General features: G+C 36.8%; 1 protein-coding gene across 28 annotated transcripts in view; it reads right to left on the reverse strand.

The window, feature by feature from the left end:
• Dlg2 (discs large MAGUK scaffold protein 2) overlaps positions 1-27,243 on the reverse strand; it is a 1,969,681-nt gene that overhangs the window by 45,753 nt on the left and 1,896,685 nt on the right. For all 28 annotated transcript variants that reach the window (XM_021725176.3, XM_078046781.1, XM_040285028.2 and 25 more), the window contains one exon: positions 23,725-23,800. In XM_021725176.3, coding sequence (XP_021580851.2) covers positions 23,725-23,800 — 76 coding nt within the window. The remainder of the gene's footprint in view (positions 1-23,724; positions 23,801-27,243) is intronic.

Raw genomic sequence — 27,243 nt, forward strand, 5'->3', positions numbered from 1 at the left:
AGCAAGGTTTATTCAGGTATGCTATAAGAAAACACTGATACATCTTACAACTGGGCCATTAAGACCCTGTTTTTAACTATTAAGTTTTCTATTTGAACACTAACTTTTCCAAAAAGGGTTGTCACAAAAATATAAATTTCTATTACCTTTACTTTAAAATCTGAGACTATGAAACAACAACAACAACAAAAACATAAAAATACCGTATTTGTAATTCAGGTATCATATCCAGACATATACAGATATAATGGGCAAACAATATTTCTGAGCATCTCAGGAGAGTTGTACCAGCAGTTCTGTAATCAATGGACAAGGAAAGTTTGATTTCAACCATCACTTATTACTATTAATAGGTCTCTAAATGGCTTAAAGACTCTTTAAAAATTGTACCTTTTAAATTTTAATTGTTAGGTGGAGGGAAAGAGGGTGAATTGTTCTGGGTATAATTGTTCTGGTATATTGACAAGCTCAATCTAGTATGAATTTGTTACAATTTAAAGTATTCCAGCATGGATATGGATGTGGGCTTAAATGGACAACATGAGAGAAACATCAGAGAATTAAACACAAAACATGGTGCTGTTGTCTGCCACAGTTGAGTTTCTATCATAGACATTTTGCTTTACAAACTTAGAACTTTGTGTGGTCACTGGATATAGTTTTTGGAAAAAACTGAAATGGCTTTCTTCAGTTTCACTAAAGCTGATGGAAATTTTAAGCTATATTGTCAGCTGAAGGGTCAGTAATTTGTTTTATTTATAAATGAATCATGATAAATTATTAATACATAATTATTATTATTCATTTTATCTATTAATTTATTAATTAAATGCCTACTGTTTTCTACTATGTGCCAAACCTTCTGCTGAGCCCTTATCAATTTGGTCTTCTTTTAGATATTCATATTTGGAACTAGTGCAAGAGATGATAAATTTAGTAATGATTTCTGAGAATGTATCATTTGCTTTGCCAATTGGTGCATCATCTTCTACAGAAGATTGCCAGGATTTGTGATTCCAATTAATTGCTTCATAATTCTAAAATTATCTAGCATTTTATTATTAAGTCCCCAAGTCCCATGGCTTATAGAACCCAAAGAATCTGAAAGCAAAACAAAATTAAGCAAAACTCCCAAACCCTCCATTCCCTACTTTTGCTCACTGTCAAGAGTTTTATCAATGGGACATGATGGAGTTATTTTTAATAATTAGAAATGGGGCTCATGACAAATGTTGTTGGTCATTTGCTAATTCTTAATTTCTATGCTAATTTTTGATCAGTTTTTACTTCTACTTTTTCTTTTTTACTTTAACTGTTTTTTTTTGCTACAACTCTAAGGTTCTTGTCCAGGCCTGTAGGACTAAGCCTGTTGTGGCTATTAGCATCCAACTGGCTAGAGCAGGCAGCAGCAAGGGCTGGCCTGAAAACCTATGAGCCAGACATGGAATTTCAACTCACTGACCAGTGCCAGAGAAGGAGAGTGGCTTTTAGGGGCCAAGGGAGCCAACTAATGTCTACAGAGAGCTCAGAACCAGACCAAGGAGCATGAGGAATCCTGGGTTTCCAGTGTGACTTATGCAGGTTGCCTCATATCTGTGGGCCTGTTTCTCTATCTATAAATCATTGTGCACAGATCAACTAATACTTAAGGTTCTTTCATCTTTACCATTCTCAAAACCTGAAACCTCATTCAAGGTCAAGCTAGAAAAATGTCTTTTTATTTTAGCACTAGCCAAATGCAGTGTTGAGGAGTTCTTTTATTCCCTTGATTTGCCCCTCAATATCTGGAGTTTGATAAAGTGGTTGATAAAGTCCTATTTTAATTAACTTTAAGTACCTATCACCAATATAGGTCCCTCTTTTACTATTCTGGTCCTTTTGCTCCTCATCACTCAAAGTCATCAGTTAGGGACTTCCAGAGTTCTATAATGTTCTATTGATACCAGTTTCATGCTTCATTTTCAGCTTAACTCTGTAAGTACCAGTATCTTTTCTTAAAAAAAAAAAATTGTTTTGAACTCTCCACATTGCCTCAGAAGAATACATGAAGTTAAATGGATAACAAGTACTTGTCAATGATAATAGCACTCATTACTGGTGTTTGTTAATGCTTAGCTGTTTGGCAGACACTTCTCTAAGTGCTTTCTATGGACTAGTGCTGTCCATACAACTCTTACTAAGTGGTTACTAATTGTATTCACTTTTTATGTCAAGGTATAAGAATGTGAAACTGAGGAAACTACATTGAGGAAAGATAAGTCAGTAGTCAAAGGGTTTGTACAACTGAGTTGTAAGCTAACTTTTATACCCAAGCTGTTGGCTCCAGAGTTGACCCGTTATGGGATCCTGTTTTTTCTGTAATCACTTGCAAAGATTCCCAGTCTGTGTTCCACCCTGCTCACAGCAGATAGTAACAACTGCCATTGCCAAGAAAGACTCCTGGCAAATTGCTTGCTGTGGAATTTTATACCTTATTTCTGAAACAATCTCTGTCGCTTTATTATTTTTTTTCCAAGTGTTTTAAGCAGTGAGAGTTCTGCGATGTAATGTGTTCATTCCCAGGGAGCAACTGTCCCTCCTCAACTTTCTTTCTCCATTACTAGAAATGCCAGTTCTTGGGCAAGAATTTTCTCCTGATAGTTGCTTACCAAAAGGCCAGTCTTTACTAGCTGTTTTTACATCCCTACCTTAAAGGTGATGCAACCCCTCTGGGGCCAACAGGGATGCAGTAGCTGATTTACCCTCACCTGTGTGAGGGAGACTCTCACTTAAAATTGATTTCCACAAATTTAAAATCACTGAAATCTCTCTTTTCCTGTTTCCACTACTATCTGCTGAGTTCTTTTAAGTTATTCTTCTCTCGTGGGCCTTCTTTTGGTCTCTCCAAGAGCTCTGTCCTAGACAGTTACATCCATTTTTTTTCATGTAACAAATAGATATTGAACACATTTATAGTCCAGAAACTGTGTGAAGAACTGAGCTACAATCAATTCTGAAGGACCTAGCAATTCAGTGGCAGAGAGAGAGAAAGATTCCTAAGTTACTAATACAATGTGACAGCATATACGAAGTACTAATGGGGCACGAAGAATGCAAAATAAATTCCATTGTGGAGGGAAAGATAAGCAAGCAAGAGGTGATAGGTGACAGTGCTATTGAAGGACAGTTCATCAAGTAGGGTAGAGGGCAAGAGAGGAGGTCATTCTGCCAGCAAAAGGATTGAGGTAGAGTTCTTGACTGCACCCTCCTAACCCAAAGTGGGTCTTTCCCCCAATTAGAATATAAATGCATTAATAATAATAACAATAATATTTATCCATATCACTCTCTGTGTCATTGTCAGTAATCATTGTTAAACTTATTTTTTACTAATTATCTCTTTACACACCCACACAACCCATGTAAAAACATACCTCTGTCTGTGTCATTCCATATACACAACCAAGAAAACTGAAGCTTAGTGAGATAACGTCACTGCCCAGCTGGTAGGTGGTAGAGCCAGGATTGAAATTCAGCTCTATCAGACTCCAGTGCCCAACTTTCATGATTTTGATTTCTGCTTTACTCTTCCTGGGTCTAGCAGATGCTAAGTATTCAGTAGTTGCCTAAGCAATGTTGGCTGGGGGGAGAATTGATTCAGTTGTCTGTGGGAGGAGAATTGATGTTGTGGCCCACTGCGGATAGGACAAGAGAACCCAGTGACTTTGTTTTATAATATGGTTTGTTCAGATGCAGGCCTGAGGTGTCACAGGGTGAGGCTGGGGTTGTTAGATAACCCCCAGGCATTCATTAAGTCAGGGGAGTGCATAGGCTGAGATAAGGGCTTAGTCCTAGTCAGACAGGTTGAGGCACATTGCTTCTCTGGCCAGATGCATTTTCTTCTTGAGAGTCTTTGTTAAGCTTAATTCAGTCCATTGGTTCTGTGACCTTGGGACAGTTATTTTATCTTTCTAGGGTTTATTTTTCCTTATGTGCATTATAAATTTAATAATAATGCCTCCTTTATATTATTATAATGTTATTATGATTATTATATTTTAATTCTTTTTAAATTGTTGATAGACCTCCATTTTATTTATTTATTCATATGTGGTGCTAAGAATCGAACCCAGTGCCCCACACATGCCAGGCAAGTGTGCTACCACTCAGCCCCAGCCCCAGCCTCATAATGTTATTATAATTATTATCACCCACTTATGGGTAATATATGGGGCTCATTGGAAACTTGCTCAAAGTCATAAATTTAGACAGCAAGAGAGTCTTAGTTGGAAATGAGATTTCTCTACCCACAGAGCATACATCCTTTCCTCCATTATAAATTTCTACCATAAATGCAGTAGAGGTGAACCACGCAGCCACTGCAGGAGGCAAAGTCCACAGTGTCTTTCTCATCATACTACATTCTACAAATGGAAAATCTAATGCTTTCTTTTGTCTAAGTTGATGTATCTTGCTTACATTTCAAGACTGAATCAAGAAATACACTTTGTGAATCAGTATATATGTAACAGATTATGGACAAGGAGCTTCTAGGATGGATAGATAGGAGACACACACACACATCTAGTTAGATAGATATAGTGGTTTTATTTTATTTTTTCTAATTTTTTTTTAGTTGTAGATGGACACAATGCCTTTATTTTGCTTATTTATTTTTATGTGGTGCTGAGGATTGAATCCAGTGCCTCGCATGTACAAGGCAAGCACTTTACTGCTGAGCCACAATCCCAGCCCTAGTGGTTTCTATTTTCAATACAACTTTTCTTCTCTATAATGCTGAAAACTCACCAGGCTTATATCAGAGGTGTCCTGAGCCAAAGTGCAAACTGACAGAGCACTGTTCTGAGGGATCTAAGACCTGGGTGCAAGTTTTGGTTCACCTCTTCAGTCACCATGTATTTCCTAAGTACCCATGTTTGGAGGAGTCTCACTTAGGTGTTGGAGTACAGTTGTAAACTGACATAGACAAGAATGCTTTGCTTATGGGACTTCCTGTTTAGAGAGAACAATAAGGAGGTATCAAGGTTCTGAATGCTGTGGACAGTCAGGAGAGAGAGACTCGTGGCCCCAGCCCCTCCTATGTATATGAGTTTATGGAAAATCACTTTCTAATTCCTGAGATTCAGCTTCCTCTTTGGTCAAACAGAGAATTAAGTGAAATTCCTTTACAACATTCAGAATCAACACTGTGAAGGTACCTCTTCCTCCTACGTCTCCTCATTCCCTCCCTTCCCTTGTTCCTTCAGACAGGAGAGGTGCTCAGCTTCAGGAACTGACAGTTTGCTCTTAACCGCCCACTATCAGAGGTCAACTCCAGATCCAGAGCACAAAAGGCCATCTGCAGCATTTATGTCCCAGTAATGACTGAGGACAAACCAGTAAGTTAAGTGCAATAATGAAAGTTTTTTTTTTCTTCTTCTTCTTCTTCTTCTTCTTCTTCTTCTTCTTTTTTTGGTAATGTTGTGACTGATGAATAATTCTTACTTCCTGCTTGAATAAAAGGAGAATAACTTACAAATAGAGGCAAATCCATTATCCAGTCTTTAGCCAGCGGCCCCATTTTAGTAGAATGAGTCACAGGCTATCGTAAATATTGGGAATGGTTATGGTAAATATTGGGAATGCAAAGTGAGGCGCTCACGGTGTCTAATAATTGCTATGATGGAGGTATGTGCAGCAGGTTGTGAAGGCACCATAGAGGGAATCAGGGAAGCTGGGGAAGGCTCTTAGGTATCTTGCAGGTGAGGCATAAAGAATGAGCAGTAGACTGTCAGATGGAGAGGCAGAAAGCTTGGTTCAGGCAGAGGAACGGCCTGCCCAAGGGAGAACCACCCAGCATCCACTCTTCCCTAATCCCATGTGAATGAGGAATGGTAAGAAGCTATATGAATTGAGTGTGGGATTCAGAAAAGGATAGGGCTCAGAGGAATGCTATGAAAGACACTCAAGGCCAGACACTCTTCTGGCCTTGACTCTGAAGAACCCCTCAATTATATATGTTCCTATTGCATATTACTTCTGTTCAAGGAAGAAGCAATAAACGAGGAACACCACAATTTTTTTTCTATGGAAAATACACACACAGTTAAGAAGCCATTATTTGATCATTTAATCAACTTAAAATGTATTTGGGTTATAAATTCTGCAAAAAATTTTGTAGCTGACAGAAAAGTCACAAAAATCTATCCATCAGAGTTTAGGTATATTCATTTATCTACTATGATGTGACAAGCAGCTGTAAATAATAAGAATGGGAATTAAATATAAGTGGATAAAAGTGGATAAAAGCTTATTCCTTTTTTTTTTTCCACCCACAAGGATTTAAAATAGCAAGTTCAATGTGGGTGGGTGCTGCACTGAGGTGCGGCTCCAGGCAGACATCTGCCAATAGAGTCAAGAGGACACTGCACAGTGGGGCAAGGAACACTACCCAGGGTGGGTTCTGGACTTTACCACAGTACAGAACCAATAACAGAGGATATCTGTATCGTGATAACAGGTCCATAAGTGTTCATTCAGTGGCCCTCAGTGTGCCAATACCCAGTGCTAGGATCTGGGTAAACGATAACACGTCCAACTCCAAAGACACTCGCACACAGCACCACAGCCACAATGGTATCACGGTGGAAGAACTCGTTTTACTAAAACATAGCCAATCACTTTATAGAATTTTGAGTTTATTGTTAAGATATGCAAATATTATTAGTATGTGGTATTTAACTTCACCTGGCTTTGTAGGTGTAAGAGCTATAAACATGAGGTATTTATATCTGATTTTATGTTTATATGTATTTAAGAAACATCATCACCACAGTGATGATGGGGAGTGAGGTGGGACTGTCCAGAAGGATGATTTTTTTTTTTTTGAAAAGAGGCCCCTATGTGGTCTTTATGGGGTTGTTGTGGGAATTTAGTGAGAAAAAAATCCTTCTATTTACCAAAATGCTTGGCTAATAAGTAATTTTGGACGAATGTTGATTGTATTGTTTTCACATTTTAGAAATAACTAATCAAAGTCAAGTCTTTTACTTGCCAAATGTGAACTGTGCTTATAACTGAAAAGCCGGTAGACACAGTTCATTTAGCTGTTGGGGGTCAATTGAGGGATGGGAACTCTTTATCCTTCACAAAACCACTTTGCCACTGAACAGCAATCACAGCTTTATTTTATTTCATTTTTTTTCAATTGCAATTTGGGCTTGTGCTCCCAGCACTCCGCTCCCCTAGGGCCTGCAGGTCTGGAGGTGTTCGCCGAATGCTTTCTCGGCAGATGAAGAGGGACTCAGTTTGCCATTCACATTGAACTCATTAAGGTGCTATTTTTTGTGTGGCAAGCCAGTACAAATCAGTTACAGAGAAAAGCAGTGGCTTCCTGGGGCCTTCCAGGAAAAACAATCATTCACATCAAGAATGCCCAAACCCGGTCTCAACAAGTGGGAGTGAAATCTTCACCATTGTTCATGAAGTTGCCAGAACATGAAAGGCAAGTGGCATATCTGCAAGCTCTTGGCTTCTTTTTAATGAGAAGGACTCTAACGTATTCTGGTAAGAACTTGTAATAAATTTGAGAGACTCAGTAAGAAAGCTTTCACTTTGTAAATTGTCATCCCAAGTTCCCAGAACTCTATAAATGAATGGAAGTAGTATCAGAGTTATAATGACTAATGCAGGATGCTGCCCTGAGCTTCCTCATTGTCACCTGTGTATACCAATTGCCCTTCCTGCAGAAAGAGTTATTTTTGCTTTTCTCTCTTAGAAGGATTTCAAGTGCACAGAATAGGATAAATCACCATCCTGAGTCATGGCATCTTTTTCATTGTTTCCTGCCTTCACCTAGAATGACAGATCTATGGTGCTTACTACATTATGGTCAATGGATAGATGGGTGGATGGAAGAGGTGATTTATATGTAGAGTGATGTAGAGTGAGCTACAGATGGATTTTTAAAAAAAAATTATAATTTTGTTTTAACTTTCTAGCCTTCATATTGTGACTTTTTTAGGTTAGTGTATCTTACATCTTATGGAAGCAAGTTTACCTCTACCTCTCTTGCCAGTTTCGTTTTACAGAAGAGTTAGTGACCTATTTCAGATGACATGTTTAGTGGCCTAGCTGGGGTCATAGAACTGAGTTTGTCAACTGCCTGAAAGAACAGATTGAGTGTGCCAACTTCAAAGGAAATCCAAACCTTTTCCAGACCATCTTCAATGTTTGCCCAGAACAAGGACAAAGGCTCAGGAATGCTTGTTTTTACCCAAGCCCTAAGACAGTACTGGACATGAAAGATACCTTGTAAACTATTGCTAAGGAAATGTAGACCAAATAAATATTCACGTTCCACCAAAGAACAGTGCCTGGCTGTGGAACTGAGTCAGGTCACTTATTTCCTATGACCCTGCCATCTCTTCTGTGAAAAAGATAAGGCACAAATTTGCTTTGCAAAAATCAGGACTTATTTTCTAGTATTTATGAAATATTTCTGAACCCTAGAGGAAGATTGGATTTATCACAACTGCTCTTCCAGCCCAAAGTTGATTCAGTTTTCTAAAGTTTATTTGGGTGAAAATTTTATGTATTCTACTCAGGGTTGGTGTTCAACAATTCAGTGGTTATTTCAATGTCATGCATAAACTGGTCATTTCTAACAGCACACAGCCATTACTTAATGCTGGAAATTTGGAACGCATTGTGGAGATACATGCTTGAGGATAAGCCTAAAAGCATATGTATTCCCAATTTTGAATTCTAATCTGGGCTCTGCCAAGTTCTTTCTCTCTTTCACCATTATCCTGGTGGGCATAGTCACTTCGCATGGTTTGCCTGTTAGGTCTTCCACTATTCCCCACACGTTCACAGATGATATGCTTAAAATTCTCTGTCAAAGGCCACTGACTTCTCAGTGGAGTCATTCCAATGCAGTACAACAGGAGCCCCCCTGTTCCAGTCATGACCAGGTACCCACCATCTATTCTCCCCCAAACAAAAATCAACCTCTTTTTTTTTTTCACAAGTAAGTGATTGCAACTCTGTCTGATAACCTTTAAGTATTCCCTAGGGTCTAGCAAAGAACCTCCCCAAACATGGTAAAGCAATACTTAAAACCCTCTAGCTCTGGGCCTCAAGCTACATTTGCATCCTTGCTTTCCCCACTACTCTCATGTGTTCTGGTCAAATGTAATACTTGCTGGTCATCAGATAGCCTCTTCTCCTTTACCTTTACTTCTACTGCTTGCAAAGTATGAAAACATACTTATTCTATAGTTGTTAATATTTTAAGTTTTATAAGCTTAGCTTACAACGCAACATCTTCCTGAAATGTTTTCTTAAAGCTCTTACTCGGAGGAGGTCTTCTCTCTCCCTTGAGTCCCTGCTAAAGCTCTGTGCACATCTTATTAAATGTTTTTGCCTTCAGTGTGTATAAGACAGTAAGCTCTGGGATGGCAGAGGTGGGGACTTACCCAATGACCAGAGCAGCATCTTGTATAGAAAGGAAACACAAAGCCTATTTATCAAAATGAAAGGAAATAACACTCAGATCAAAACAATCTTTCTTAAGGCAGCAAAAGACTGCTCAATTTTCCATCCACAGGCTATAACAAAAGATATGAGAACTGTGCCTTCTAACTTACATAACTTTTCTCCCAAAATACCACCTTCTTCATTCTCACATTATTCAATTCAATAATTATTGGTTGAGTGCATGAACTATTTTAGACCCTAAATAAATCATATTCACTACCTTCAAAGAACTTGCAATCAACTCTCTGGATTTTTATTATAACTGAAAAATCAGATACTCAGAAAGAGAAACTATTGGCTCCAGGTCACATAATTAAGAAACCTAAGAATAGAATCAAGGGCAACTTGAAATCAGAGCTTCTCTTTATAATGAAAAGGAAAGATAATTAGGTACTTTTTGAACCTTAGGAACTTACTGGAAACTATTGCTGAAGCTCTCTTTAGATATTACATGATCTGTCATTGAAAAAGAAAACTACCCACATATAAACACAGTATACAGGGGTAAAGAGGCAAGTTACATTATTTTTACTTGCTTGGAATCTGACTATAATTACTGTGGTGAGGAAGCCGGATGACTGAACAGTCACTTCTGCATCCCTACCTCTTGATGTTAGGTATTTAAGGTTCCATATAGTTGAAATTTTTGCAAAGTGAAACATGCAAACGCCACAGCCTTTTACCACGAGTCAGATTAAAGGAAGCCATGCAGTGAATCAGAATTTATTCATGAATAATTCCCAAAGTAGAAATGGGTTTGAGCCAAATAACACTTGATATCCTGAATTAATAGTAGGAAGAAAATTTAACAAAGGTTCATTTTCTCATCTGGTGAAACTATAGTTGTTACTTATATAACCACAAATTACACATCTCCTATTTATATTACTTTGGTCCTACAACCATTAATTGAATAGAATTAGCTAGGAACACCTAGAACTAGTTCATATACAAGAATGCTTTAAATAATCAATTATTCTATTTTCTTGAAGTTCCAGTGACTTGGGAGGCTAAAGCAGGATTGTAATTTTGAGGTCAGCCTGGGCAACTTAATGAGACCCAGTCTCAAAATAAAAAAATAAAAAGGGCTAGGAATCAAACTCAATCTAGAGGGCCCCTGGGTTTTATCCCTAGTGCCAAAATAAAAATTATAGTATTTTGTTTATCCAAGAGTCGTATGGTGTTATGCAGAGCCCAACTCTACTACTTAGTAGCCCTATGAGCTTGACCATAGACTTCTATCTTTTCATGTGTGAAATGGGCACATTAATAATGCTTAATTCAAGAGTTATCATAAAAAGCAAATGAGCAATGTCTATAAAACAAAATTGTCAAAGGTGCTGGAAGTATACCTAAGGGGTAATGTATTTGCTTAGCATGCAAGTAGGAAGAGTGAGTGTGTGTGTGTGTGTGTGTGTGTGTGTGTGTGTGTATGAGAGAGAGAGAGAGAGAGAGAGAGAGAGAGAGAGAAAGAAAGAAAGAAAGAGAGAGAGAAAGGAGAGGGGTGTAGGGGTGTGTGTGTGTGTGTGTGTGTGTGTGTGTGTGTGTGTGCAGAGATGCTTAGAAGTGGCACACTGATTAGAATACAGGAGATTTCCAATGCAGTAAGCACTGATAAGTTGTGTTCTTCTGGAATTTCCCACAGGTGATTACACAGCATGTCAGAGAACTTAGAAACAGTCCAGATTTTTGATGGTCAGAGGGGAGGGGACTGAGAACATTCCTGCTGCCATGTTCTACTTTCCTATCTACAAGAGCCATGCACATGGAGGGAACATTTTTCGCTCCCTAGCCACAAAGTCAACAAGCCCATAAGCAAAAGCACTGCTGATCCAAGTGGGTGTTGGGCAGAGTTTCACAACATTCCCTTCTCCATCTGTGTGAGAGGAGATTTAGAACCTTAGGAAGAGAGTACTGTTAAGAAGATGCTCATTGTTCCCCCAAATTCAAAGGCCAAATGTTTTCTCTGATATGGATGCTGATCCATCATGGAGTAGGGGACAGGCACAAGGGAAGAATGGAGGAACTTTAGAATGGGCAGAAGGGAGTGAGGGGAGGGGATATGTGGGTGAAAGAGATGTTGGAATGAGACGAACATTAATACCCTATGCACATGTGCTCATTTGTGTACAATGAGTCAAAATGCATTCTGCTGTCATGTATAACTTAAGAACAAATTAAAAAATAATTAGTTTGACATAAAAAAGAAGCTGCTCATTGTAGCCTACGGAATGGGAGAAAAATCTTTGCCAGCTACTCCTCTGACAGGAGATTAATATCCAGAATATATAAAGAACTCAAAAAAACTTAACATCAAAAGAAAAAAAAAACACCCCAATCAATAAATGGCCAAGTGATCTAAACAGACGTTTATCAAAAATAGAAATACAAATGACCAACAAATATATAAAAAATGTTCAATATCCTTAGCATTAGGGGAAATGGAAGTCAAAACTACACTAAGATTTAATTTCATTTCAGTTATAAGGCAATAATCAAGAACATAAACAATTTATTTCTGGTGAGGATATGGGATACTTACACATTGTCTGGAGAACTGCAAATTAGTAAAACTACTTTAGAAAGCAGTGTGGATATTCTTTAAAAGACTAGGAATGGAACATCATATGACCCTGCTATCTATACCATTCTTTGGTATTTATCTAAAAGAACTAAAATCAAGCATATTATAGACAACATGGTACCAATGTTTATAGCAGCACAATTCACAATAGCCAAGTTATGGAATCAGTCTAGGTGTCTGTCAGCAGATGAATGGATAAAGAAAATATTATCTCTCTCTATATATAGATATACAATGAAGTTCTTCTCGGCCATAAAGAAGAATGAAATTATGGCATTTGCTGGGTAGAACTGGAGAGCATCATGCTAACTGAAATAAGCCAGACTCAGAATGTCAAGGGTTGAATGTTTTCTCTCATATGTGGAAACTGGAGAGAGGTGGGTAGGTATTAAAAATAAAGGGGACCTCCTGAAAATATAAGGGAGACCAATGAGTGGAAGAAGGGGCTCAAGAGGGAGATAGGAGGCAAGGGCATGGAGAAGTACCAGGGAACAAAAATCTATCAAATAATGCCATGTCCATGTACAAATATATGACAATTAATCCCACTTTTACATATAATTATAAAGCTTTGGTTAAAATAATAACAATGATAGGAAGGAGGTCAGTAGAGTAGAACAAGCAGATCAAGGGGAGGCAAAAGGGGAGGAAAAGGGAAGGTACTATAAAATGAGATCCACCAAAGTAGGTATATGTACAAATACAGCATAATGAATCCTGTTACATATAGTTATAAAGTTATAATGCACCAATAAAAAAAATCAATGGAAAAAATAACCTTCAAAGTACATTAGGGAGCAGGATGGAGGTGGGAAGTTGCCCCATGTGATATAGGATGGCCCAACTCAGATGTGTGTTCAGTCAGCACTACACCTGCCTGAAATTGTTGAAAAAATTTTCCTTATTTCAGCCTCAGCTTTTTTAATCTGTAAAATATATTTAATTAGTAAAGCTTGAAAGAACAGAATGTATTTCTAAGGAGGCAGGATAGAAGTAAATTTCAGGACTCCCCACCCCCAAACATCTACTGTTATATTTCATAAGTTAGTAATTTTTATTTATCTTTTTCCTTCCCTGAAGTGAATGTAATAAGTTTCCAAGCTTTGGGTTTTTTGGGGGGAGAGGTGGAGCGGTGGGGGAGTGATTTCAAGTAAAAAGGAATACATTTTCGTAAGTTTCTGTGGTAGAGAAATTCATGAATTGTAAGATTTCACTCAAATGTTAGATTCTCTTTTTTGCAGATTTGTGACAGTGAATAACTCTGTTCAGCTTCCTAAACATGAGAGTTTAATGTGAAATCCTATGGATGGGACTGGATAACTCCAAATGTGCTCATTTATGAGTAGTTGTTTACTAAATAATTTGTGATCATGGATATAATAATTCAATAGTATATTTATTGTCTGAAAAAAGAAGTTGCTCATTCTAGCTGTATTTAGGAAGAGTTTGAGATGTGTGTATGTAGGTAGTGATGGGAAAGAGATGCTAATATTTCTAAACATGTTATACATATTATCTCTTTTAATATGATTTTCATTTTCACATATGTGGCAACTGAAGCTTAGGTATGATAACTCTGAAAGAAGTTGGTCAGGACTGATAGAAAATCTTTCTGCTATGTCTATATATCTCAAATTTTGGCCTGCCTAGCAGAATCTCTGGGGAACTTGTTAAAATGTAGCATTCTAGCCCCTATCCCCAGAGAATCTGATTTCACAGGACTGGGACTGAGCTAGACATCTCCATTTTTAATAAGACCCTCAGCTGATCTTCATGTGGGTGCTGCAAACTGTGAGTTATTTTCTCTGCTAAATATTTTCTGTTTCTTTTCTCCTTATTGCAACTCTGTGGTTCTCAGTCAGGCCTTCTCTGTGCCTCACCTGCATATTTACTGGACATGGGCTCCAGTGTTAGCATTTATTCATTGTTACAAAAGTGCCTGAGAAAACTTAGAGGAGAAAAAGTTTATTTTAGCTCACAGTTTTGAAAGTTTCTGTCCATGGTCAACTATCTCCATTTTTTCCTGGGCCTGTGGTAAGGCAGAGCCTCATGGTAGAGAGTGTGTGGTCAAGCAGAGTTGCTCACCTAAAGGCAGTCAAGAAGCAGAGAAAGAAAGGAGGGGGCCAGGGACAAGTTATAGTCACCAAGGGCATGCCCCCAAGGACCTGTTCCCCTTAACTGAGTCTTATTTCCTACCATCTCACCACTTCCCAATAGTCCGTTCAACTATGAATCCTTCAATGGATCAGTCCACTGATAAGGTCAGAGCCCTCATGATACAATCACCTTCCCAAAGGCCCTCCCTCTGAACACTGCTGCACAGGTGCTAAGCCTTCAACACATGAATCTCTGAGGGACTGTCCAGATCCAAACCATAATAGCTCCTGTTCTCTAAGATTATCTCCCTTTGGGAATTAATTTCACACTGTGGCAGAGTTATCCATTAAAACTCTAATCTAATCTCTACTAAAATCCTCCAGGTTTTCTACTACTTTTGAGATCAAGGCCCTTCAAGATCTGGCTCCTGACTTTCCATCTACCTTCTCTTCTGACACGTGAAGTTTTGTACTTAAATTTTTATAATTAAATGACAGTTTCACAGCACACCGGGCTGTTTCCTATCTTACAAGTGATCACTTCAATTACAACATGCTTTCATCCTTCTACACCTAGATGGAGTTTATTGATTCTTCAAGACTCATTTATTATCTTTTCTAGGGACTTTCCTATGAAAGCATGAGTATCCAGGCCTAAGCTCAAATAATATCCTGCGCTCACCTCTTACTCAGTGCTTAATCAGATTGTATTTCTTATTTTTACTAACTCCTTTGCCTCTCCAGAACATTTATAATTCCTAAAGACTGGAACCATGTCTTATTCATGGTGTATTTCCATTGTTTAAATCAGTACCACGGACACAGCATAGCTCTAGCAAATACTTGTTAAACTGAAGCTTAAAAAAACTTGAAAACATTAGAAAGGAGGAAAGCACAATGGGTAAGTGAATTTATAATGTTTCAATGTACCATATTCCTTCCAACAGTAATTAAAAGGAAGCTTTAGCTTAGTGAGGCAATGCAAATAACATTAGATTTCAAAAGCATTCTTTAAATTTCACAGCTTTTGCATTTGTTAATTTCCTCCTGGGGATGAAATTGACAAAACATTCAAGTTTTAACATACGTAATTTTAAAAAGTTCTGAAATATAGAATTAATTTGGAGACGACAGAAGAACTGCACCAATTAAAATGTATAACATGGATGGGAGTCTGTATGAGTCCACATGTGTCTGGTGAACAGGTTTTTTCAGTAACACACTATATTATATTTGGCATATATGATTGCAGATTAATTTGGTAGTATTGACAGCAGGGCTTTTTTAGGGAACAACTATTAAGAAATGCAAACACATAAAAATACAAAAGGAACATGTGGTTTATTCTCCATGCCATTCTGCAGACTAGCAGAATTAGTAATGTGATAAGTAAATACTATAAGGAATATGTAAAATAATGTCTACTTATTCGTTCAGAAATGTTCATTGACCTCCACTGGCTTTCTGGGTTTAGATAGGACTCTCTTTACGTGCATTGGAGACAGAGCCTCTAGAGGTGGGTCCCTCTGAGAACCATCTACAGGGAAGCCACCGGCACTTCTTTATCAGATAATTATCTGTATGCCACTCTGGTAGTTCTCCATGGAGAAAGGAGCTCAAGGTTGGACAAATGCAATTATCACATTCAAAAGAAAATATAATGATTTAGCAGCTCTTCCCAGGCTGGGCTAGTGATGCTGCAGAATACCCTGAAGATATCCCTCTCTTTGTTCTTTATGTAAAAATATAAGTCTGGTTAAAACCGTGATGAATGCAATATGGGGAAAGACTAGTGCCAGGAAGACCAGTTAGGAAGCTGCTAGAGGGTCTGAAATAGAACAGATATGATAAATAACCCGAGGAAAGGCCTTTCTGAGTTTTCTGCAGAAGGAAAACCTTGCCTTTTCTATGGCCTGTGGAATGGAACAATTTGGCTTTCCTTCCACCCTTCCTGCTTGGATCTCTATCTAGGAAACTTCTGACATGGCTCTTGCCATCTATAGATTGACTCCATTAAGGAGATTTTTTTTTTTTTTTTTTTTGAGGACACTGTTGACTCTTACCTCAAAATGTCATTCTGAAGCTATTGCAAAATCAATCCCCATAACTCAACCTGGTAAAGCAAATATAATTCCCACCTTGCTAACAAAACATTGGCTGCCAAAATTGCTTTTCTGATAAATGACACAGTAGAAGGCTCTGCTACCAGCTCTCTGGGTGTCCCAGAGAAATGATTTTCGTTTTGTAATTTGTAAATGACACAAGTCAATGGCCTTATGGGAAATTCCAAGAATCAGTGAAGTAGAACCAAGATTTCTCAGTGCCAGCTCTTGTTTGACTCGGGAAGATTGCTGTCACTCTATCATCATAGTTTCACCTCTGCCTCCTTTCCTCTCTCACAGTCAACATCACTTCTTAAAAGGATGCTTAAGGCTTTGGAAAAGGTAATGAACTATTTTTAGAAACCACTGGGACAGATGTTCAAGGATGATAGTCCTCTCTGATTTGTTTAGCAACACTTTCCTCTTTTCTCTTTTCACTTTGCCACTGTTTTGATCTCAGATTTTCAGAATCTCACACCCAGAACATTGTAGTTGCTTTCTCAAACACCTCTACTGTCAGTCTCTCTCCTCCCAGTTGGCCTTTCTGTGGTTGCCAGATTGATCTCTCTGAAACCCTTCCCTTTGCCCTACAGTGGGTATACTGAGTGGCTAGTGTGTGTTTGGATCTTTGCCTAGGAGAACCCTCACATATGGGTAGTGATACAGGCACAGTCAGGGTGCAAGCTCAGAGAAAACTTCTAGTTTGGTTTGATCATAATCCTTAAAATTCTTCATTATCTGCAGAATAAAGTATAAGTTTCCTAGAAAATTTAAGGTATCATAACTGAATTGAGTCCAACTTTCCAATTATAAGTCCTTTTATTCTTCAAAACTCTTCCTTGAATTGAAAGTAAACTGGGTTTGGGTCCCCCCTCCACCACCACACCACCACCACCCATCCTGTTTTCTATTCCTATCTGCCTCCCACAACTTTCAAATTTCACTAATCCTTTAAGTCTCCACCACCATTCAAAATCTCTTAGCTTTCAAGCCAGAATCTCCTTTTCCTTTGATGGAAAGAGCAAGTTCTCAGCCCTCTGGTCTGGAAATGATTTACCTGCCATAGGAACTCATCCTTTCCCCCAGAATACCTGCCCCTCCAGGCCAGCCACCAGGCCCATCTTTACAACTCTGCCTATCCAACTGCCTTGGCATCTTGTAAAGTCTTACTAGGTAACTGAATGCATGTGTTTACCAAGACTTATTCCCTCATTTTATTCTGGAAAGCCACAGTAAAGAAAATGTGTGGCCTCTAAACTCACTTCAGAAATGTTCTTACAGCAAGAGTCACATCATTGAGAAAAATCAACTTTCCCCTTTTAGGATTTTAAATTTATGCCTGAGACAGTTTTTGACAAATATGAACTAAATTCAACTTACTCCTTCATTTTTCTTAAAATGTACAAGAGTGATATGTTGTCTCAATAGTGAAAAGGAGGATGTAAACAGATAATGTACTTTGAAATCAGTCAGACATGTGTGAAGACTTTGGTTTTTTTTTTTTTAAACACCTCTTTAAACTTCAGTTTATAAAGAAGAAGTAAACTATTTCCTTTCAAGTTTTGCTGTGATCATTAAGGAATAGGTGTAAACTGTCTGGGTTTTTACAATTAATACTCCTACCACTTTCAATGACATCTAACATCTTTGTTAAGTTCCAGATAGATGATAAATAAGACTAGTTATTTATTTATATCCCACCTTAGTTCAGAAAGGATTTACAGTGTAAAAAAGGACACACATGAACACTAGTTGTACCTTGCTGACATACACGACATATGACATACTTTCTTCTACATATATTTTCCTTCCCTAAATTATAGGGATTTTTAAATTAAAAACAACAAAGTTTAGTAGAGTTCACTAAATAGTCATTGATTTTTCAAAGTAGAACAGCTTGATTCTGAAGATCATGTAATTTCCTAGACCGGAAGGAAATAAATAACATTTTGTTTATTTATTGGAAAAAAATAATAGAATAGCTGGTTAGGAAAGTAAGGAAAAAAGTCAGAACAACAATGAAGGAAATTACAGGAGATTAAGTTTTCACCAGAGGCTGATTTAAATGGAGACTCATTAGAAAATTCACTGCTAACCCCAGGAGGGCTTGGCTGCATTGAGATCTGAGAAACTGAGCTGGGTCTCAAGGATGCTCATTCAAACAGGAGACTATTTGCAGTTTAGGGGTCTAAGTAGGCTGACATTATCCAAACTACTGTCATAATAGTCAACTTGTCTTTGCTTATATAGACATAGACTTTGTGAAGGTGCATGGACTAGATAGAGAGCCTGGCCATTTCATTTGTAGTAAATGTCACTTTCAAACAAGATTTATAGTTTCTTCATGGATACTCCCAAAATTCAATAAGCTCCAAACCTTATACATACTTCCAAAAAAAACCAAAAACCTTCTGATCTTCCTGTAAAGGCCCATTTGCTACAACTCCCACCTTAATCTCCATGAACTAGTGTCCCTGGATTGCCTCACCTAACTCCAACATGTCTGCAATTTCCATGATCACTTTAATGCTTTTTCTATGTGTATGACAAACTCCTACTCAAACATTGAGATCCTGCTCAAATATCTCTTCTACTTTTATTGCCTCTTTCTTACCCAACACTTAATGAATATAACGTGAAGTAATGGAAAGGGCAGACATTCTTCTGTCAAAATGGTTTGAATTTAAACCTGAATCTTGCACCCACTACTAACTAACCTACTACTAACTTAGATAAGTCAGTTAATCTTCCTGAGGCTCAGTCCTGATTTTTAAATAAAAACTGTTAATCACTTACATTTATGGAATCATCAGTGATATGTATTGCTATTGTTTGCCTGCCTATATTTGTTTTTGAGAGTTCACTGAGATGAAAGACCTTGTCTTTCTGTTTCCTGGCCCACAAGACATCCAGCACAGAGCATGGTGTTTTACAGCACTCAATGTTCTTTTTATTTTATTTGTTCTTTTTAGATATACATGACAGTAGAATGTATTTTGGCATGCATACATAGAGTATAACTTATTCTAATTAGGATCCTATTCTTGTGATTGTACATGATACGGAGTTACCCTGGTTGTGTATGTTCTTTTAATTAATGGATAGTCATGGAAAAGAAGCTCAAGCACCAAAAGGCCAACTGAAGTTCAAGTTCTTCTATGATGAGCTCTGGTCATTCCTCTGCCCATTAATCTGAATTCTCAGAGCTCTTGTACATACTACTAGTAAGGCCCTTGCCACAGCCTGCTCCACAGATACTAATGGATTCAAAGCTTCCTCTAGTATAATAGCCATGATTTTTACTCAGGACGCTTTATAATGTTCTGTAAATGCCAGCTAATGATAAGATTATTTAAAATGTTCCATTCTCGTTCTCCTTTCAAACAATTTCTTTCTCAGCTTATCCTGAGTTTACCCCCAAGGTCTCAGACACTGAGGTCTCTGCAACAATGACTTATTTATTTCTGAAATCCTTGCCCTTGGCTCAAAGTGAGTGGCATCTCATGACTCAGCTTTGCCAACTCTTCATAGACCTGGGGAGACTGTCTCCTTTCCTCAGAACTTTGTTTTCTGGACAAAACAAAGTGCAGTGATGACTGTTCTCATGGGGATTTAGAAGAATTTAGTTTTATTACCAATTAATGCATAAGCAAATCTCATGGAGGATTACTGATGGATTCCATTTTAAAATTTAATCAAATCTGGAGACTCAAAAAGAGAACAATTCTCAACATTATGCTAGACATGACTGATCAATCATAACACCTTTTCTGTTGATGTTATATATGGCTTCTGAATCTTTTTCAACATATTACACCAGGTAAAAACTATCAATCCCTCAGTCTACATAGGAGATGAAACTTGTTTTAATGTCCCAGATGTAGTTCAAAGTTGTTATTTGCTTATAAGACCCAAAGAGCAGTAGTGACTTAGTAATGAACTGAAACCAGAGCTCAGGTTTTGATCCCCCTCACTTTCAGTCCCAGGTTTCACTTACATGTTTACTCTTCTTCAATAGTCATTCAAATCTTAGAATTTACTTTCTATTCAGTGTTAAATACTTAATGGTATTTAACATATACAATTAAAAATCATACCATGCATGCTTTGGCTTTATCAAAAAGATATTTGATATATAAATCTTAGCAAGAGAGAGAGAGAGAGAGAGAGAGAGAGAGAGAGAGAGATCTCTATGCTGCACTTGTATCCTGCATAAGTCCTAATTCTGTATCTGATACTTGGTAGGTTTTCAATGTAAATTCTCTTTTATATATCAACTGTACAAATGAAATAAACAGAAGGTCTATATTTAAATTCTCATGAGAAATCACTGAAAAATCCTACCTTCTTGTATTTAAGTAGTATTTGTTTGAAAGCATTCTATGTCATTATTATGGTTTGGATATGAGGTGTCATCCCAAAATCTCATAAAATAGAAAATGCAGGGATATTCCAATGTGAAATGAATAGATTATGAGAACAGTAACCTAATTAGTGGATTAATCCCTTTGATGGATTAATAATTTGAATGGATTACTGGAAGACTCTAACTATAGGCATGTAGGACATGGCTGCAATAAGTAGGTCACTGGGGACAAGTCCTTGGGGAAAGGTATTTGGTCCCTGGCTCCTTTCTCTCTGCTTTCATCTGTCATGAGCTGAGCAGTGTTCCTCTGCCATACCCTTCTAGCATGATGTTCTGAATGACCTCAGGCCCAAAAGCAAGGGAGTCAGCTGACCACATGTTGAATCTAGAAACTGTGAGTCCAAAATAAACCTTTTCTTTTCTAATTTTTTTGTTGTTGGGTATTTTGGTTACAACAATGTATTCATCATGACAGTCATGATATCACATCTTTTCATTCTTTTTTTTTTTTTAAGAATGACACCAAAATGCTTAAATAAATTTCTATTTCACCTGAATATTTTTAGGAAAATAAATTATTACATAAATGACTGGATTTCCCATTGATACTTCTACTTTAAATTCAAAGGGTAACATTGTGGTTTGAGTCTCAAAAGTGTGAGAAATGATATCTTTTCTTTTTGTTTTTCATTGTGATACCTGTTGACCATAACTTGTGGTTTTGTGTTATACTCAAAAGCCACAATTTTTAGGATGCAAAGGCAAAGGAAAGACATGAAGAAAAAGAGAAATAGGAAGAGAGAAGGTAGAGTGTTATTTTATAATACATTATAATACAAGTATTGCCCCTTCAAAAAATAGATTTCAAAAGCCGAGAAAGCTATAGCTAACACCACACTTAATGGTAGACTGAATTCTTTCTCTTAAGATTAGGAGCAAGACAAATGGCAGCTGTTGCCACTTCTTTCCAACCTTGTATTGGAAGTTCTAGTCAGAGAAATTGGTCAAGAGAAAGAAACAAAAATCATTCATATTGGAATGAAGGAAGGAAAATTATCTCTTTTTTTTCATATGACACAATTTTGTGTATAGGAAATTCTTGAGGAATCTACCAAAAATCTATTAGAACAAATGAATGGGTTCATGAAGATTGCAGGATATGAGATTAATACAAAAACTATGTTTCTACATATTTTCAATGAACAATCTAAAAATGAAATTAAAAATACTTTACATACAAGAGAATGAAACTGGAACCCCAACACTATCCATATATAAAAACTAACTCAAAATGGATCTAACACCTAAACATAAGAGCAAGAACTGTACAACTCTTAGAAGAAAACATGACATAAATTTTATGTTTAAAAATCATTGAATCTGGAGACTGTAAAAAGAGAAAATTCCCAACACCGTGGTAGAGATGACTAATCAATCATAACTGTTTTTTCTGTTGATGTTATATATAGCCCCAGAATCCTTTTCAACATAGAACTTCAGGATTAGGCAATGGTTCCTTAGATAGCACATCAAAAACACAAATAACAAAAAGAAAATTAAATAAATTTAACTTAGTTCAAAAATTTTAAAAAAACTTGTGTCTCAAAGGACACTATCAAAAGTGTAAAAAGACAACACAGAGAATGTGAATAACTATTTGAAAGGCATTCGTCTGATGAGGAATTAATGACCAGAATATATGATGTACTTCTACAAATCAGTAACAACAACAAAACTCCAAATCTAAAAATGGGCAAAGGACCCAAATAGACGTTTCTCAAAGATATACCCATAGCCAACAAGTACATGCAAAAATTCTCAATATCAACAGTCATAGGGAAATACAAATCAAATCACAATGAAATACCACTTCATATTAATTAAGATGACTATGCAAAAAAGAAATACAATGGTAAGTATTGGTGAGGATGGGGGGAATTTGGAACCCTCATACACTGCTGGTTGAAATGTGAAATGGAAAACACTCTGACAGTTCCTCAAAATGGTAAGCCTAGAGTTATCATATTGCTGATACCAGCAATTTAACTCAGGTATAGATTCAACAGAAATAAAAACATATGTCCACATACATTTTTTACACAAATGTTCATAGCAGTATTATCCATAATAACTAAAAGTCAGGAACAACCAAAGGATAAATGGATATATTAAAAGTATTTCCACATGATGGACTATTATTTGGCAATAAAAAGAAATGAAGTACTTATTTGTACAACAACACAAATGCAACTTGAAAACATCATGTAAAATGAATGAGTAGGCACAAAAGACCTTATGGTATATAATTCCTTTTGTATAAAATATCTATAGGCACATTTTTTGTCTCTAGACAGAAAGTAGATTAGTGGTTGCCTATGGCTGGATGGGGAAAGGAGGTTGGGGGAAATGGAAGTGACTTAATCAATGCAGGATTTCTTTATGCAGTGATGAAGTACTCTAAATAGACTGTTATGATGGTTGTACACTCCGAATATAACTCAGTTAGTTGTATGATACGTAAATTTTATCTCATGAAAGCTGTTATATTAAAAAGATGTACTGTGTGTGATTCAATATTTTAATTTTGGAGATTTGTTAATTCTCTCCTTTTCTATGTCTGTCACAACAATCCACATATTCACTTAAATGACCCATGTGCATATTTCCATGACCATTGTCTTAACTTTATAATGTGTAACAAATCATACATGTTTTCTAATAAGCGGATACCTTTTATGAAATCCCACCTTTTAGAACGTTAATTTTAGAAAAGTAAAGTCATGAAAACTGCAGTGTTTTCTTCTTTACTGCAGTCATTACCTCACCTCCATCAACACATCATTTCTGAGAACCACTAGCTTTACCCTCTGTATTTAATATATTCACCATAAATTCATTTTATAAGAAATGGCATTGTTACTTTTAGCAATACATTTGTAACAGTGTTATACCATCTAGTGGTTCCATAATTTATTTGCTGCCATAAATCTAAATCTTAATTATCATTAAATCCATGGCAACTGAGAGAACTTTATGTTTGCTTCATTTTGTACCTACCCCTTTTGAGTCAATCACTCCAGGTTTTGCATTAAACTTCACTGTCTTCAATCGGGCACGTTCTTTTCTTTCCACCCTAAAGAAAAGGGGAAAATAATGAGTCTATCATATGACAAGGCATTTATGATTAAGAACACCTTATCCTTATTCTTACAACTCAAGTAAAACCTATTTTAAAATATTTCTCTTCCTTTGTTTAGTATAAAAATCTTGGTATAAAGTCTCCAAGCTTCTAGTATAGCCCTTGAAAATTTTATGTTACATGGGCTGAGAGTCACAGTATTTGGAAGAAACAAAGAGGGAGAAAAAAAGATATTTATTATTTTAAATGTTTAAGTCAATCAATCAAAATCTATTTCAAGAAATTGCAGTCCATAGGGACAAACACCTAAAATGAAGATGAAATGAGATTTACTCCCCTTCCTTTCTTCTTTCTTTTTCCTTCCCTTCCTGTAAGAATATTACTGTATTTAGCTTCATTTGATAATCAAATACGTTATGTACAATCTTGAATTTTTTTTTATCAAGAAGCCCAATATTCTGTTGCTTCTGTGGATTTATCCTTTTACCCACCACTTTACTCATTCATTAAACATTTTTTGAGTGTCTAACATGTACTAAAGAGGAGTTGGAGAACAAATAAAAATATTTTAAAAGCATGACTGCAATGATCCCTTGGCAAACACAGAGATGTAAACAAGGAATGATACTTTTCTTCAGTAAGACTATTGATATTCAGTGGGTGCATTCATCTCATTGGGAAGGTGAAAAGGGGTGGAAAGCATTGGGATGAGCTTCTTTCTTGGAGAAGGAGTTAATTCATGGGGGACTTTAAGAATGAGAAAGCTTATCCGGGAATTTCCAGACAGGAGGAATGGCAATGCTCTAGAAGATAGCAGGAAACTGTGGTATGCGTATGAGTAACAGGATGTGGAGGAGAAGCCCAGGTGGTGGGTCTCTTGAAATGGTCTGAATCCACTTCGAGGACTGAGGTTTTTCCTTTTAGGAATCCTCATGAGTTATTAGTGGTCATAAAGTAAGGAAGTGATACAATTAAATTAATATTTTAAATGAGCCTGGTATATGTGGAATATAGGCTGGGGAAGTAAAAAATAGGAGGAGGCTAGGGGGCCTATTTAGGAGCTTTTTTCATAGTTAGGAAAGAAATGATAAGAGGGAAGGGCTGGAGAAGTACAAGGAAAAAGTATTGATAGGACTTGTGCATATTTCAAGGTTAGAAATGAAAGGGAAGCGACATATATTTCCTGATTTTTCTGAGTTTCTTCAGCTTGACATGAACCTTGCTTCCTCCAAGCTACAATGGCACTTAATTTAATATCTATGTCAATATTATTTCCAGATTTTTCTGTTTAGTTTTGCATTGCATATAGGTTGTATGTTCCTGAAGGGGAAGACTGTACATATATCTCATTAGCATATTATAGCAAGGGCATAATGAATATTTGTTAATCAAAAATAATATCCAATGCATTGGGGTAACATGATTTTGTTGTTGTTGTTGTTTAAATTCAGCTAGGCTTAATTTCATTTTTTTCTGTTTGGGGAAAGAAAATAAGGGCAAGGGAAGAAAAGACCCTGAATCTATAGGAACTTAATGGTTTATGAAGCTAAGCAATTCATAAATCAATAATTAACAGCGTATTCCTTTCCAACTGAGAGTTCTTTTGTGTTTCCAGCTGAAACGCAGTAAAGATCAGGGTTTCCATGGTTACAGAATAAAGTTTCAGAATACATTTATTTCAGTTTGAGTGTAGAGTATTTGAGTGGAAACAGATGAACAACATTTTTCAAATCTAACCTTAGGTATTAAAGCAATATGTTCCACTGAGAGTTTCTACTTGAACCCAACATACAACAGTTAGGAGGAAAGTAAGAACAATTTCAGATAAGCTAACTTGCCAAATGCTCATTGGGAAAAAGCCTATTCTGAACTTCATTAGTTTTTCTCTTTTAATCCAAGTGCAAATGATAATTCATATTCATCTCTTTTGTAGTCTTCTAAAAATGTTGTGAGAGTCCTGATTTTATTCTGGCTACTTAGAATTAACTAGGCAAACGATGGGAATTACTAATTCATTTGATGCTGCCAAAATGACTGTAGCACGTGGAGAAGAATGGTTGTTTGATCATATTATGCAAATAAATTCTGCAGAAACTCAAAGAAGTCACACAGTCCCCAAATATACATAATATAAGCCTGAATTCAAACCTAAGAATTATTTGGACAGAGCATTCTATTTCTCTCCCTAAGGTTTATCCTTTTCCATTGTCTTGATGTCCCTACTAGGCCAAATAATACTGGTTCATCACTTAAACCTTAAAAGGTTGGCAAAGAATATTGTCAGACACAAAGGCACCCACAAATTCACATCCCTATGTTAATAATAAACCATAGTGAATATGAGGTTAATCTTCAAGCAGTTAACAGGAAAGGAAAACAAAATTTTGAAAGCTTATTCAGGTAAAAGTTTTGGTTCACTCATGAAGGAAGTCGGAACACTTTTGCTTTTTATTTGGGTGCAAAGTTGCAGGAATGATGATAATGTAAATGGTAGCTAAAGTTTTAACAACTTTACCAGTGGAATTTCCTTCACTTTTATATCATCTCATTTGACACCCATAGTGACCCAGTTATGTAGGTATTATCAACTCCATTTTATGGCTGAGAGAGCTCAGACTTGAAGCTTACCAGACTAGAAAGTGGTAGAAACAAGCTGAACATGATCATGGGTGTCTCTCCACAGCCACTCAGTTTGGGACAAACAGTACTCTAGGACCTTCCATGCCTGACTTAGGGGAAATTCTCAAAAAAAAAAAAAAATAAAAAAACCCCCAAAAAACATGAGGTTTGGGGGTGGGTCATTCATAGGATTAAGACCCATACATACCCTTAGAAGTCTAGACTGAATTTTTGAGAAATGATAAACATCCCCTTCCTTTGTATTCCCCATCACCCAGATGTTCTGAATTATATAAACCACAACAAAATTTAAAGTATATAATCATTGAGCACCATACCGAGCTGGCCTCAAAATTCAAAATAAATTTGCTTTGAACACTGAAGGCAGCTTAGCTAAATGCTCCTTTGCAAATTACATCACACATACTGAATTGGTCTTCCACCTTACCATTCCAGTAACCAGGATTTTGATTTTCCACTACAAAGGCCTATGGTAAATGCCTTTGAGGGTTCTTTGCAAACCTCTCTTTTTGGTGGCAGTGTATTTCCCTCAACCCCTTAATGGCCACTTTAGCCCCTAACTCTCTCTCCTAGCTCTTCCTGGGATATGGATAGTTTACTGCTAAAGTAAGAATTAAGGATCAGAAATAAAACCTTAAATAATGTGGTGTAATTTTCTCTGGCACCAGAAGCTCAAAATCTTAAAAAAAGGAAAATAGCTGTCATTTAAGCAAACACAAAGTATTTGAAACTGTGCTAAGCACTTTACCTATTTTATCTGTAATCTGTACAATGGTCCAGGACTTGACATGGAGCTG

Source organism: Ictidomys tridecemlineatus, chromosome 4, assembly GCF_052094955.1.
Source record: "Ictidomys tridecemlineatus isolate mIctTri1 chromosome 4, mIctTri1.hap1, whole genome shotgun sequence".
NCBI lineage: Eukaryota > Metazoa > Chordata > Mammalia > Rodentia > Sciuridae > Ictidomys > Ictidomys tridecemlineatus.